The sequence below is a fragment of the Marmota flaviventris genome, chromosome 4 (assembly GCF_047511675.1).
Source record: "Marmota flaviventris isolate mMarFla1 chromosome 4, mMarFla1.hap1, whole genome shotgun sequence".
Lineage (NCBI taxonomy): Eukaryota > Metazoa > Chordata > Mammalia > Rodentia > Sciuridae > Marmota > Marmota flaviventris.
The window spans coordinates 164956655-164971215 of record NC_092501.1 but is presented as its reverse complement, the minus strand read 5'-3'; the positions used below and the strand labels follow the sequence as shown (position 1 = coordinate 164971215).

The window sequence follows — 14561 nt, the reverse complement described above, 5'->3', positions numbered from 1 at the left end:
CGCTGGTGCGCTTTGTGCAGCCTCAGCCTGCCAGTTCCCATGGGCGAGCGGGCCACTGAGCAGCCCCGTGCAGGAAGAGCGAGCCAGAGTGGGTGCTGCCAGGGACCTGGGAGCGGGCTGGGTCCTGGAGGGGGCCTGGGGAGAGCCCAGCATTTTGGCGAGGTCATGGCCACATGGAGGGGTGGCTGCAGAGGGTGGTTCTGGGGCACGGAAGACTGGGCTGGAGGGGCAGTGGTGGGGCACAGACCAGGCCAGAGGTGCTGCCCTTGGCCTCCAGGCAGGTCATGGTGGTGAGGAAGGCGAACACGTAGAAGTTTGAGGAAGAGTTGGTTCCCAGTCCTGGGACTGATCGGCCACGAGGAGGTGGGTCACCCCCTTGGCTCTCGTCCTGGTCTGGGGTGGGACTCAGGGTTGGATGCTGAGGGTGAGCACAGATTCACCTGGAAAGGACTGTCGGGGTGAGGAGGAGGCCAAGGGGCCTGGGGGCCTCTGAGCCAGGTCTGGGTGCAGACGGTGGGGAGAGGCTGGTTTCCATGGCTGATGGCCGGATGAATGGTGCTGGCTGGATGTGCTGTGGGAGCCGACAGGTGAGTCACACTGAGGCAGGGCTGGGGTGGCAGGAGAATCACCTGCCTGGAGGTGGTTCTCACCTGATCCTGTGCCTTATGCCTGGGGAGTTAGGGGCTGTTGTCCAGCACTGTCCCCAGGGGTTCAAATTACCTGCCTGCCTGCCAGCTGCGCATCTGTTTCAGAGGCCCTGGGTGTGCTGATGTCCACCACCTGGGTGGCGACTGCTGACTTTGGAGGCCAGTGCTCATGTTGCAGAAGGCCTAGAAGGTGTCAGATTCCTGCAGATGCTGTGAGGAATTCCTCAGCGCAGAGGCCAAAGTCCGAGCCAGGTGTCAGCTGAAGGCTCTAGGGCAGGAGGGGTGTCCCAGGCCATTCCCACAGCCTCCAGGGGCTCCTTGGCTTGTGGCCACTCCAGTCTCTGCTCCAGGGTATGTCTTTTCTCAGGACACGTGTCATTGGATTTAGCGCCCACAGGGAGGTTCAGAAAGTGCTCCTCTGGATTCTAACTTTAATTGCCTCGATAAGGACAGCTTTTCCACATTGGATTCCATTCCCAGGTTCGGTGGGCACATCTTTTGCGATCATTAGGCAGCCTGTGCAGAAAGGTTGAAGGCTATGAGAATTTCCTCTTATGGGAAAAAAATAATTAAGAATAGAAAAGAATAAGAGGAGGTCACTTCAAAACCAGGAAGAACTCGAAATTTAAACTCCTCGCTGCCTTCTCCGCCTCCCATGAGAGACACCCCCGCGCTCCCCAAGAGCCACACCCTTCTTGGCACTGGAAGCCTGTCCCGGTGGCCTCGAGCCTGGAAGGAACATCCGGTCTGCAGTTCACCTTGCCCTGAAGCCCACAGCTGGCCAGGGAGCTTGCAGCAGGGGATTTCCGTCATGGGGCCTGCGTTTGGAAAGAACCGGCCTGGACGGCGGGGGCTGAAAGGCACCCTCGATGGAGAAGTAGCCAGTTGGGGTCAAAGCGATACTTTCAGTTTTCTAAAAAGCCCTTTCTCTTGCTGTTCCTCCTCCCCTTGGACACATGACCAGGGTGGTACACTGGACTATCCATGTCCTTGTCCTAGGGATGGACCCATGGGCCCGAGGCTGTCCTTGATACCATGCCTGTCTCTGTGCCTCTCTGTGGAGGGAGCGGGGCCTCAGAGGGCTGCCTCGATGGTGGAGCAGGGGGCCTGTCCTAAGAAATGAACAGGTCACTCCAAGAGTGTTGGCCAGGCCGGCTCCACCAGACAGACAGACCAGTGGGGTGTGTGATCATGGGCAGGACTTTGTTCTGTCTGGGCCGAGTTCTTCTCCTGGAGCTTCACCTTGCACCCAGGGCCTGCAGTGGGTTGGGTGTGGCCACCGTGTTCTGGAGGTCCGAGCTTCCCTCGGAGTCCCAGTGTGTTAGTCCCCTCTACAAAATGCCATCACAGCAACATCCAGACACCACCGGACCAAACCACTGGCCCCGTGGCCTGACCCAGAGTTGCCGTGACCTGTCATGGGTGTCAGAGGTGGCCGGTTGGCCGTTCATCTAGAGTGCTCAGTCCCCCAGAAAGGCCCTCACCCCACTGGCCTCTCACTCTCTTCCCCCTGGGGGCAGTGGCTGTGTCCCACAAGGGCCCAGGAAGCCCAACTGTTTTCATGAGCCTGAGGGAAGGTGTCACCCCTTTCTTCCTGTGACACTAAGAGCCTTAACCATCTCTTCTTGGCCAGCGTTCCTGGGGGTGTTGCTCCCTTGGACCGTTCCTGTCAGGCGGTTGGAGCACAGCTGCGGTGGGATGGGGTATCCTCACCCGTGGACGTGTGGACGGGGGTCCGGGCTGTGAACATCCGTCGCAGCTCATTAGACCCTGAGATGGAACCATGGGGACCTTCCTGGCAGCATTTGTGGGTGGAAACTGAGAACGTCGGGGACAGGTTTTGTTTAAAAATATCCCCGCAGGACAGCAAGCCCTCTTGCTCTTTGCCGCGGCCCTGGCTCTGGCGTTTGTATTTTGTCCCCTCTCTGGGTGTGTGCATCTGTGTGTCACCTTCTTCTCATTGCCCGTGATGGCTTTGCGAGTGTCCTGCCAGTGGGCCAAGGGATTGAGACTGGGAGAAGCGGTTCTGGGTTCTTTTCCTCCTGCGTTTGCGACTACGTGTCAGCTGAACCACAGCAGTGCATGTCCCGGTCCCCTTTCACTAGTTGTCTATTTATCTGGGGTGCTGGGATGTGACCCAGGCCTCACGGTGTTCGGCAGGTCCTCTGCCATGTGAGCCCCCCAGCCCTGTAGCTGCCTTTCACTTTTGCTTTCAGAAGGGAAGCTGGAGACTCCTGTTCTGGGGTCACGGCCAGCTGGGGAGCCCCTGAGCCCTCTCCATGTGGGGTCTGAGCGTCCGTGTTTTGATGGCTTACCCACCCAATGTCTAGAACGTGTGGCGGGGTGGTGTGATTTCTGGCCTTATCCACATGTCAGTGGTGTTAGACCTTTTAGACAGAAATCGCAGATGCACTGGTGAGCCTGGCTGGCTTTGGGGAGGCTGGGCAGTAAAGCAGGGAGCCGTCGGCGGTGTCAGTGCTCCGATGGCGACTGGGTTGCTGAGGCTGTGACTCCCGTTTTCCTCATCTGTGTCTGGACCATTTTTCAACCTCCAGGACCAGGACCAGGACCAGGGAGAAGGTCATCCTCTGAGAATAAGAAAAATGCAGGGCTCCGTTGGCTGCAAACGTGGAGACCGTTTGTACTGATGAGGAGACCACAGGCGGGGTCTGTCTGGGTCTGGGAGGAATCTAACTCAGTTTATTTAACAAACTCTCAAATCGGGCTTAGCGCATGCCAGGCACGGTCCTAAGCAGTCTGCCCATGTGACTTGATTCGATTTCTCTGCCAATTTTCACAGGTGCTCTGGGGAAACGGAGGCTCCTAATGGCTTTGTGTCTTGTCCAGGCTCACACTGTGGGGACTGACTCTAGACTTCTCTGGAATCTGTCTCTTTAGTACACCCTGCCCGCGCCACCCCCAGGATGGATCTTTGCCTGCATTTTGGAACTTCTAGGTAGATGGCCACTCACCATTAATGCCCATGTTCCTGGCAGAATGACCATCAGGGGACAGGGGACAGGGACAGGCTTTTCTCCTGCCAGAATGTGCCACTTCAAGACCCCGTTGCCTCGCTCCTGTTGCGAGGGAGGTTGGACCCAACCCAACTCCCCGGGTTGTCTGGAGCAGTGTCCTGTCTGGGCTGCGTTCCTCCTGCCTGCTCTGTCCTGTGCCTGGGTTTCTCCCTGGGTGAAGTCAGGGAAGGGGAAGGCCCACTTCGTGGTGCTGGGGAAACTGTGTAAGTGTAACAAACCTGGAGGACCCACCACTGACCACACGTAGCTCTGTCACTAACCAGGAATCTCCTATACCTGGTTTAGGGAAGTGATTGTGGGGACGAGCAGTTCCTTCCCCATCAGAATGACAAAGCTGGTCTTCTGGTTCCCAGTTCCTTCCCGGGCCAGACAGACTTCCATCACACACACTGAATGGAATTCACACAACTGCAGTGTTAGATCTGTGAATCTGAAAAACCGAGCTGGGCTGGGTAGCCCAGTGGACCCCCGTGCTGGCCCCTCTGCAGCTGCTCTGGACTCCCTGGTGAGCTTCCAGTCAGTTCTGCTGCAGGTCCGGAGTCTTCCCAGCAGCATGCCTGAGCAGGAACCGGAGCACTGTTACAGATCCCAGTTTTCCTTTCCCCGGGGACGAGCAACAAAACAAGCCTGAGTTGGTGACGTGGGGCTGAACGGACCATTCTGGAAGTGTTTCCTGAACAAGTTGAACACTGACTCGGGTGAACTTGGGGGAGTCATGGGCTGCAGCTTCCATTGGGCCCCGTGGGCAGTGGCTGGGCCACTCTTGCCAGCCTGGCTCCGCTGACCTGGCTCCTCAGCTCTGACCCTCTGCTGTGTTGGCTGAACTTGAACTAACTTGAGACTTTTCTGTTGTGTTCTGGCCCAGGAGACGGGTTAGTTCCCAGGGAAGCTCAAGTGAAAGAAACTACTGGGATTCCGGGAGCTTCAGTGTCAGAATGGATATTTAAGAGGGCAAGGGTGAGATGATCTGTTATAAGGGGAGGACTCACAAACTGCCCAGTGCAAGCTCGTCCTTGCAGACAGGAAGTCGGTGTCCGGAGAGGTGGAGGGGCCGCTCGTAGCAGGTGAGCAGCCGGTGCCTGGCTTTCTGGCTCAGCTTGCATTCACAAACCACTGGGGAACTTATTAGGAGGCTTGGCTTCAAATGCACTGCAGATTTGGCAAAGCTGATGTGACAGTTCAGGTCTTGGTGACTTACCAATTTATCTTCATTGCTTTTCATGCTTGAAATAGCAACCAGGGTTCCCACTGACATTCACTTAGCAGTAAGTTCAGCACCAGTAAGCGCTCCTGTAGACCAGCCTGTCCTGTTGTAGACTTGCCCCGCATTGCCAGAATAGCTAGCTTAGGACACCTGAGAGCAGCCCGGGAATTCCCTGAGCGATCCTTTAAAGGCTACAGATTACATCTAAAACAGTATTTAAGAATTTCAGGCATGGAAACTATTGTAAATTGTAAATTTACAAGCTTGGCTTGTAAATTCTTTAGCTTGGTAACTGCATTTAGTTTGCTTATACTGGTGAGAGGAGTGGTCAACATATTATGTGGATTGAGTGGCAGCCCCTATATATGCCCCATGCTGGCTGGCATTTGGGATTCCTGTTTTTTTTGTAGTTGCTCCAATGTTTTTTTGAAACAGTTATTTCATTTTTTTAGTGTTTTTTTTTTTTTTAAAGGCGAGTGGAAAACGCTATTTTAGGCACACGCATTAACAGAGTTCTCTTTTTGTCCCGAATGAACTATGTAACAGAGACTTGAAAAAAATTCTTCCAGGGTCAGTGGAAGAATGTCCCTGTTCCTTAGTTGCTCTTGTGAAATCTGGTGGTAGGAGCTGATGACATTTTTCACAGTTGGAAACCTCATGATCCTGGGTTGCTGTCTACAGGATCAGGGTGTCTGAAATAATTCCTGGCTTGTGGCAACCATGGGGAAGCCTTTCACTTCTTTTTGTTTATTAATTACTAGGGATTGAACCCAGGGGTGCTTTACCATTGAGCCATGTCCCCAGCCTTTTTAATTTTGAGGCAGGGTCTCACTGAGTTCTGAGTGCCTCACTAAGTTGCTGAGGCTGGCCTCAAACTTGGATCCTCCTGCCTCTGCCCTCTGGGTTGCTAGGCTTGAGGACATGTGCCACAGCACCTGGGCTCTCCTTTTCTAAATGTCTGCAGTTGCCAGTTTCTGTAGGGTCTTGGTCATTGTCTTCCATCGTGGGGAACAGACAGGACAGCCTGCTGTTTCTGCCTGGCAGTGTCCAACATAACGTGACTTGAAGCCTGGGAGGAACTGCCCGTCCACAATGATCCTGCGAGGTGAGCTCAGGGAAGGAACTTGCTCTTTGGGTGCTGGATTCCAGAGAGCTCACTGCTTGCCTCCGGTGGCTCTGTGCCACAAACTACACAACTCTGCCCAAGATGGCTCTTCCCAAAGAGGGAGGCAGCCTGGGACCCTGAGAGACGCCACGTTTTGGCTGTAGGACCTGCCTAAGGGTACACACCTCCAGCTCCTGCCAAACCAGCCAGACTCCTCGTCCAGCTCGCCTCTCCCCAGGTCACTCAGAGAGTGGGGAGTGGAGGGCATGTTCATTTGTGTTTCACTGTTAACCTGATCAATAGTGAGGTCCAGCAGCAGGTCCAGTGGCTGCTGTGACTTTGGAGTGGTGATGACCATGACTTCAGGGAGGTGTCTGCAGCAGCCATCGTGAGCCTGGAAGCATGGTCACTCCTGTGGGTGAGAAGTGAGCCTCATGACCTCTTCTGCAGTTCACTGCCCGTGTTCATAGAAGGACATGCACATCATGTATGGTGGCCTCCTAAGAGCCTGTCCCCGTGTGCAGCGAATGTGCCAAGGTCCCAGGGACACCCCAGTGAGCTGTGGGTGGCACGGCTCTACCTGCTGGAGCCTCCCCTGTGTGTGTTGTGAGTGTGAACCTGTCCCAGGGAGGCCTGTTTGGACTTGGGTTTGCTCCTGCCTTGAAGAGTGTCCTTCAAACTGTTCTCCACAAGGTCATGCTGCAGGCAGAGGTAACAGAATTTTCTTAGCAACAGACTTGCTTGGTGCCACTTTAGAACCTGGCACAGACTGTGATAGCAAGAACTGAGATCATGCAGGTAGCATTGCTTAAACAGCTTCTGTTAGAATTCCAGAGGCCTGGGCTGCTGGGTCAGCTTCAGTGGGAAGCTTGAGCCCTAGTCAGTTACCTGCTTTCCTGGGCTGGCTTCTACCTGGACATGGGGTCCTGGTTGGTCACCTCCTTCTGGTCATTGATGGCTCAGTCCCAGTTCCAGCCACGTCTGGAGGCCGGTTCCTTTGGGGGCAGCGTGGGGGAGCTCTGTGCAGTGTGGCAGGGTGTTATGTCCTGAGATGAGCAATAACCCATCTGTCTTCCCCTGTCTTCCCACCAGGGAGAGAGCAGTTCCACGGCTTGGGCTCAATGTACTGCCGGGGGGCAGCCGCTGTCATCCTCACCTACGACGTAAACCACCTGCAGAGCCTGGTGGAGCTGGAGGACAGGTTCCTGGGCCTGACGGACACGGCCAGCAAAGACTGCCTATTTGCCATCGTGGGGAACAAAGTGGACCTCACCGAGGAGGGGGCCACAGAGAGTGGGGAAAAGGAGGGGCATAACCCCAGCAAGGCTGGGGGAGGCTGTGCTTCCCCCAGGGTGCCCAAGCAGGTGCAGCTGGAGGATGCGATGGCCCTTTATAAAAAGATCCTCAAGTACAAGATGCTGGACGAGAAGGACGTGCCGGCTGCTGAGCAGATGTGCTTCGAGACCAGCGCCAAGACGGGGTACAACGTGGACCTCCTGTTTGAAACCCTGTTTGACATGGTGGTGCCAGTGATCTTACAGCAGAGGGCTGAGGGGCCGCCGCAGACTGTGGATATAACCAGCTGTAAGCCCACCGAACGGACCAGATCCGGGTGCTGTGCCTGACCTGCAGAAGGCCTTCCTGACCCTTGGTCTGTGCACGTGGGAAGCCAGCTGGGGTCAGAAAAGAGCACAAGAAATCAGGGAGTCTCTGTATAGTGCGACGCACGAGGAGTGCTACTAGTCACTGATGAAGATCAGCGTGCACAGGCGCCTCAGTGTGCCAGGAGGTGGGGACAGGAACGCGCCACAGAAACTGCAGGGCCAGGACATGGATGCTGCCTTGCCCGCTGCCTCTGCGTCCCAGGTCACACCTGCGGTTGGCTCCCGTCCTCAGGTCTGTCCCCTGCCTGAGACCTGTCCTGCACCCTCCATGGCCACCATGCTGGGCAGCTTTATGCTTGCTGCTGTTCTGGAACTTTCACTGTGATCTCCTTGTGGTCCTCCCCTTTGGTACTTGCACTTTGACACATTGTGATAATGATTCTCCACGTTTAATTTATACGAAATCAGGAATGCCTATTTTATATTGGTTGAAACAATGTGCGCTGCACATTTTATTAAAGATGATTTTGGGGAAAATCGTGGTGTGGAGACTGGACTGATTGGGATTTTATGTGAGCCCCAGGGGCTGCTTGCTGGGGAAACTGCTGGTGAGCCTGGCCGGCTTCCGTTTCTTTCAAGCCACATCAAATCCATGCAGGTTCCAGAATACGTAGACTGGCCCATTGCTGAGCTGTGAGTCCAGTCTGTGGCTTGAAAACCCATGATGGCAGTCAAGCTGTTGGTCTGGTTCTGCTCAGGTCTGTTGGGGCCTCGTGTTCCCAATTGCCACAGAACCCCGCTTGCAGTTCTGCTGTGGAGGGTGGTGGATACTCTTGATCTAGAAGCTTCTAGACAGAAGAGTCATAGAGGGCAATTTCTGCTTTCCTAGGAACTTTTTTAGTGTGTATGTGAGGTACCGAGGATTGAACTCAGGGGCCCTAGACCACTGAGCACATCCCCAGCCCTAATTTGTATTTTATTTAGAGACAGGGTCTCACTGAGTTGCTTAGTACCTCGTAGTTGCTGAGTCTGGCTCTGAACTTGTGATCCTCCCGCCTCTGCCTCCCAAGCCTGGGATTCCAGGTGTGCGCCATCACGCTCAGGCCTTTCTTACGAATTCAATTGAGAGTCAGCAGGCTAGACAAGGAGGCAGAGCGGGGTGGAAGCCAGTGGGGATAACAGGGTGCGCGGGCAGTGGTTCTGCTTTCTGTGGGGCGTGTTTGCTAATTTTTTGAAGGCCTGTGGTCTGGTTGCTGGGTTGCTGCAGGCCTGGTTCACCTGCACCTGTGAAGTGAGTGTGCTCGGGTGTGTGGTGAAGCCTGGCATTGAGGCAGTGCCAGGCAGCCCTGCACGTGTGCCGAGACCCCTACTGAGCCTCGCCTGTGCAAAGGATCCCCGGGGTCCAGACTTGTTTTACAACAGCGCATAGGAAACTGAATGCGAGACAGTTTGATTGCTTTTCGTTGATTTGTGGGAATTTGCCTTTGTAGGGGCAGAAGTTGTATTTATTTTCCAAGATGTGCATCTGCTGTGATAATCTAGGAAACACGCCACCCAGAGAGACCCTGGGCTCTGTCTTTGAAGCTGTGGAGGAAAGGTGTCCTGTGATGTTGGGTGTGCAGTTGGAGCTTGAAGAGGGTGGTGGGGGTGAATTCCAAACTCCTCCTTTCCTCCTGAATGTTATGATTCGATTTTCCACCTCCGAGCACCAGGCCCTCGTTTTCTTGACTGGCCGCGTGTCTGGTGGCTGGTGCGTGCGGAGAGCACACCAATGCCACGTACTCATGTTGCCCTGTATCTGATGCCCTAGAAGTCGTCACTTTGAGCTCCTTGTATGCCAGTTTTTCTGAGTAGTTGGCCTTGCAGCCTTTAAAATTTTATTTTATTTTTTTAGTTATAGAAGGACACAGTACCTCCATTTATTATTTCTATGTGGTATTGGGGATCGAACCCAGTGCCTCGTGTGTTAGGCAACCAGTCCTCTGCAGCCTCTTGTGTCACAACCTCTAAGTGATCCTGCATGTGCTGGGCCCCTTGAGGGACGCCCTTCAAGCAGCAGCTTTCTCCTCAGCCCCCGGGGCTGCCCGTGGGGAAGGATAAAACGATGCTGGGGTCCTGGCTTCTTGGCACCCTGTTCTGGGTGGTGTCTCAGCTGGACACACTTCCCACTTGTGGGTCCGTCCAGCCTGTGCTCCAGAGCTGGCTGGAGGGTGCAGTGCAGCCCTGCTCGCGGGAGTGCCTTCTGGTCGCAGGCTCATTGGTGCCTTCCCTGGAGGCTCTGGGTGGAGAACGCCTCCCTCAGGAGGGCTGCCCATGGACCGTTGCTCCTGACTGCGGTTCCGCATGGTTCAGGCACTCTGTCCTCCCTTCTCTGCTCCCTCTGTGTTTACTGGGTCCCATGGGTCCTCTTGGGAGGAGGGTCTGGAGGCACCTAGTCAAGGATGGGGACTCAAGGCCCATGCTGCGGGAAGGGCTTCTGAGGCCAGAGTGTCTTGGTGGCCAGAGTAAGACACGCGTGGGTCTGTCTGGCTGCAAAGACAGCTCCCTGCTGCACCTTCCTGTCTGTGTCCTTGGGGTGTAGACAAGGTCAGGGCACTGGGGACGGGATCTGGACTTCCCAGGTTGTGCCCTGGTGGTGGCCGCCATGCTCTCGTGGGAGTTGGGTGGCTCTTCAGGCTTCAGACGGGTGGATGCCTGCTGACCCAGGTCGAGTGGAGCAGCCCCTCATGTCATCCCCTCGTTCCATCCCATCACCCAGTTTTTCCCTGCAGGAAAGTCACGGAGGAAAGCCGTCTCTTGGGTGTACAAGTCACCTTGGCACCCAGCTGCCACCAGTGAGCTCCTCTGGGCAGGAGCGAGGTGTGGAAGACCCAGGAATCCCACAGATGAAATCGAATTTTCTAAGGCTAGACTTAGGAATAAGACAGCACCCACAAGTGGGGTCCCACCCTGGGTGAGGCTGGTCCCTCCCATGCATGAGCAGGTGACCTCCATCGTGACAGGCTGCAACACAGGGCTGGTCAGTGCCATCGTGGGACCCACATCTTCCTACTGCCTTGCCCGCTTCTGCCTTGGCCTTTGGCCATGGAAGGGAGGCAGGGCGTCCGCGAGTTACCTCTGCATTTGGCAGGACACCCCACAGGTCAGTCTGCCGGTGGAGCAGGGAGTCGGGGCTCCTAGGGGTGAGCTGGGAAGGGTGGGGTTCCCTGTGCCCCCTCCTGTGTGGCTTCCCAGCTGCAGCCCTACCCTCTGAGGAATGCCTGGCAGTGAAAAGTGACACGTGCACCACAGAGTGCCTCTTCCTTCCCAGATTCCTGCTTGTGACTCCAGCTGAGGGGACAGTGGCAGAGGTGATGCCAAAGGAAGCGGCTGGTACGTAGTTGGTGCACAATAGATGGTAGCTTTAGGAGGGTCAGCTTGGTTCTTGGAGGGAGTGTGGGGCTTTGGGCCTCGGTGTCTGCTGGCTGAATTGATCCCGGCAGCGAGGGACACGGCTCCTCCCCACAGTGCCCTGGTTCGGCTGTTCCGGCTCGGCACCCACACACCCCTTCATGGAGCCGCTGGGAGGCAGGAGGGACCCTGTGGCACACTCACCGGAAAGGGTGGGCACCGTGGGTCACCAGGCACGCTTAGCTCTCAGGTGGTGGCTGTTCTCAACCCTGAGAAACGAGACCAGCGAGGCCCCTCCTCGAGGGCCCATGAGGGACGGAGCTGGACGTGAGGTTCACAGCCTGGTGGTCTGCTTCTGCAGGGGACAGTGCCACTCATCACACTGGATAGGGAGGGGGCCCCTGACACAAGCAGGGGTTGTGAATTGTATCTGGTTTGTTTGGAGGTCTACATTTGAATCTGATTACGCACCGAGGACTCGGTCTCAGCCTTCCCTTATTCTAGGGCTAAGTAAAGGCCTCCTTTCTGTGTTTCACATGGGGCTCTTGACAGGCTTCAAAGCCCGAACGGAGCGAGCAGGAGACTTCAGGATGCCACATCCTCACGATCACCTCCTTGAGGTGGGGGTTGGAGTTCAGAGCAAAGAGCTGCCTCCCAGGGGTCCCAGGGGGCTGCTGGACATCTGCCTCCCAGGGGTCTCAGGGGGCTGCTGGACATCTTAAGCCCTGCGCTCAAGTCCTCGTGTGCACCTTTGTTCTACAGCCCTTGCTGTGGCAACAAGCTCAGTCAGGTGGAGGCTGATGGAACTAGTGCCTGCCTCCCCTGACGGTGGCTGGTGTTCTGCTCCCTCTCCCAGGAGGCTGGCAGGGGCCTGCTCAGCCCAGATCCTGGACAGCACCCCTGCAAGTGTGAGGGGATGCCCACTCTCAGGCAGCCTGGGCAGCAGGGACAGGAGCTGGTGGATGGACAGCTCAGGGCCCCTCTGCAGCCTCCTCTTGCAGGTCCCCAGTGGAACTGAGCCCTCAACTGCCCACCTCCGTGACACGCCCTTGAGCTGCCCTTTTCTCCTGCCTGCCCAGGGGCCCTCATGACCATCCTGTGCAAGTCCTTCTCAGATGGCTCCTGGAGGCATTAGAGACAGATGCCCATCTTTCCCAATGACACCAGAAGGCAGAATGCTTATTTCATTATGTGGAATTTTAGAGAGAAGTTGAGATTGGATTTCAAAGGGTTGAATTCTGTGAGTTGATCTCTGCACCAGTCAGGGCTGGAGCTATGTCCTTGGAGACTGGCTTCCCCAGTCCAGCCTCAGATCTGAAGGACACTGGGACAATGGAATGCCCCCAGAGCTGCATGGAGACACGGGCAGCGTGTGGGCTGCTTCCTGCCCACCTGACTGAACTGCAAGCAGCTCCCTGAGAAGTGAGTGACAACTGTGCGTCTAGGGTTGAAGGCCACTGAAACACAAGCCAGCGGTGCCAGGCTGGGCGGACCCGAGGGAGTGAACCCCCTGGGGCAGGTTCTGAGGAACGTAAGGCAGTCACCAACCTGGGTTTAGAAAGTTCAAGACCAACGTTTATTTGGTGGTGGTTACATGGACAGGCAGTAGAGGACAGCTCACCAGGAAGAAGGGAGGGCGAGGTCCCCAGGACCCGTGGCCAGGGACACACTGTACCCCACCCGTGACACCAGCCAGGTCTTTGCTTCCACACGGTGTGGCTGTGCTCAGAGGCCCAGAGGGACGTGGTGGAAGTGTGTGTGTGGCTGTGAGGTCTTACAGGGAAAAGCACAAGGTGGCCTTCTTGAGGGGACGCAGGTCCCTTCCACGGTCTGGAGAACACAGGGCTGCCATCCTGCGGGCGTAGGAAACAGCACCCAGCCCTTGGCGGGAGCCCAGGTAGGAACAGGTGGCGTCGGCCCGGCTGTCCTGGCTGCACCGTCGGCGGAGGGGACCTGGGGAGCTGTCTTGCGGGAAGAGTGAGGGCAGAGAGGCCAGTGAAGCGGCGGGCATGGCTGTCCTGCGGGATGGTGGCCAGCGGCCTGGGCAGGTCAGGCTGACAGCGTAGGCTGTTAGGAGGGTGCCGGTGCCGAATTCCTTTGGTAGCTTTTTTTTTTTTAAATTGTTTTTAGAGGAAAATAATAAATCCAGCTTTGGGGTCAGCGTCTGAGGTAACGGTTAAGAGTGAGCACCAGAGTGGCCCCTCCGCCGCGGCGGGGGCTCACAGGTTCTTCATGCACACCTGGCAGCGGCTGATGTGCGTGCGGATGAGGCCGGCCTTGAGTGTGTCCGCCGAGGGCGTGCCCTGGAAGTTCTGCTCGGGGATGGTGGTCAGCCAGAAGCTGTACTTGTTGGCGTAGTAGTGGCAGGTCCCACGGGCCCCGTTGCACTCGATGAACGGCGTGGCGCGGAAGTCCTCCAGGCAGCTGCCCGGCGACACCAGTGACTGGCCACCGCCTTCGTCCCCAGCTGCAGTGTGCTGTGCAGAGAGCCAGAGACAGCAGGTCAGGTTCTACTCTGGTAAGCCACAAAGCTTTTTGTTTGTTTTTGGTGTTCACAGGTAACAGGCCAAATTTACCCAAATCATTTTGGTGGAGAATTAACAGTGCAACAGTGCCCCTCTGGTGGGGACAGCCCCACGTTGACACACAAGTAGCACCTACCATGAGGAAGGAATATCCGATCCACAAGCTGCGCCAGCCGGCGGGGCAGTGGGGGATAGAGACGTCCTGACTGTGGACTGCGATGGCCACTGCTGGGGCCTCACACACCGAGCAGCGGCTGATGTAGGGCTTGATGTCGTCCTCGGCCACCGGCATCATGGGCAGCGGGGCCGTGGTGGAGAGCCAGTAGGACTTGTCGTTGCGGCTGGCATAGTAGCAGATGTCGCCCGGGTTGCAGTACAGGAAGGGCATGGTGCTGAAGCGCGCCAGGCAGGAGCCCGCCAGCCCTGCAGGAGGGGAGTGTGAGACCACGCACGCCCAGGCCCCCCGGAGCCTCATGCGGACATGCCCCACCTGTGGCCTGCCGTCTGCAGGGGTCAGGCCAGTTCCCTCCGTTCCCTTTTCTTTCTTCACTGTTTCCCAGCCCACACTGGCATTTCCAGAGAGCCTGCTCCTCTGACGTCCTCCCACATGCCTCTGGGCCATGGGGGGCCAGGGAGCTGGGTCATTAAGAGTGGCACGGGTGGGGAGGCCACATTTGGCAGTGTCAACAGTGCCAGCACCAGGAAACTCCTGGTGGCACCTGGGCTGAGTGCCTCTCATGGTGCCCAGGAGCCTTCCCTAAAGGGGCTCTGGCTGGTGCCCCAGCCAGGCAGCTCTCCTACCTCCGGCCACAGGCGGACTTTGTCCAAGGCCAGAGGGAATTTCAAGCTAAGCAGGCTTTGCTTTTCACACTGGTGGCTTAAAAGCTCACGGCCAGATGTGGGGCCCCTTTGGCACCCAGCGAAGTGCAAAGGCGCGCCTCCTGGCCCTGCTCCCAGGGCTACTTAGGTCCTGTCCTTGTTTGCTCTTGCAAGACTTATTATGGAGGCAGAGCATACAGGCAGGAGCGTCCAGTCATCAGGGCGCAGCTCA

At 56.6% G+C, this 14561-nt stretch overlaps 2 protein-coding genes across 2 annotated transcripts in view; one reads left to right on the top strand and one right to left on the bottom strand.

The window, feature by feature from the left end:
• The window catches only part of Rab20 (RAB20, member RAS oncogene family), a 37978-nt gene extending 29846 nt beyond the window's left edge, over positions 1-8132 (top strand). The window contains exon 2 of the mRNA XM_027938925.3: positions 7084-8132. Within this exon, the coding sequence (XP_027794726.2) occupies positions 7084-7616 (533 nt within the window). The 3' untranslated portion in view covers positions 7617-8132. The remainder of the gene's footprint in view (positions 1-7083) is intronic.
• A 4406-nt stretch (positions 8133-12538) lies between these two features.
• Positions 12539-14561, bottom strand: part of Col4a2 (collagen type IV alpha 2 chain) — a 151457-nt gene continuing 149434 nt past the window's right edge. Inside the window, exons 47-48 of the mRNA XM_027938844.3 lie at positions 13647-13933; positions 12539-13462 (exon numbers count right to left, since the gene is read on the bottom strand). Coding sequence (XP_027794645.2) covers positions 13205-13462; positions 13647-13933 — 545 coding nt within the window. The 3' untranslated portion in view covers positions 12539-13204. The remainder of the gene's footprint in view (positions 13463-13646; positions 13934-14561) is intronic.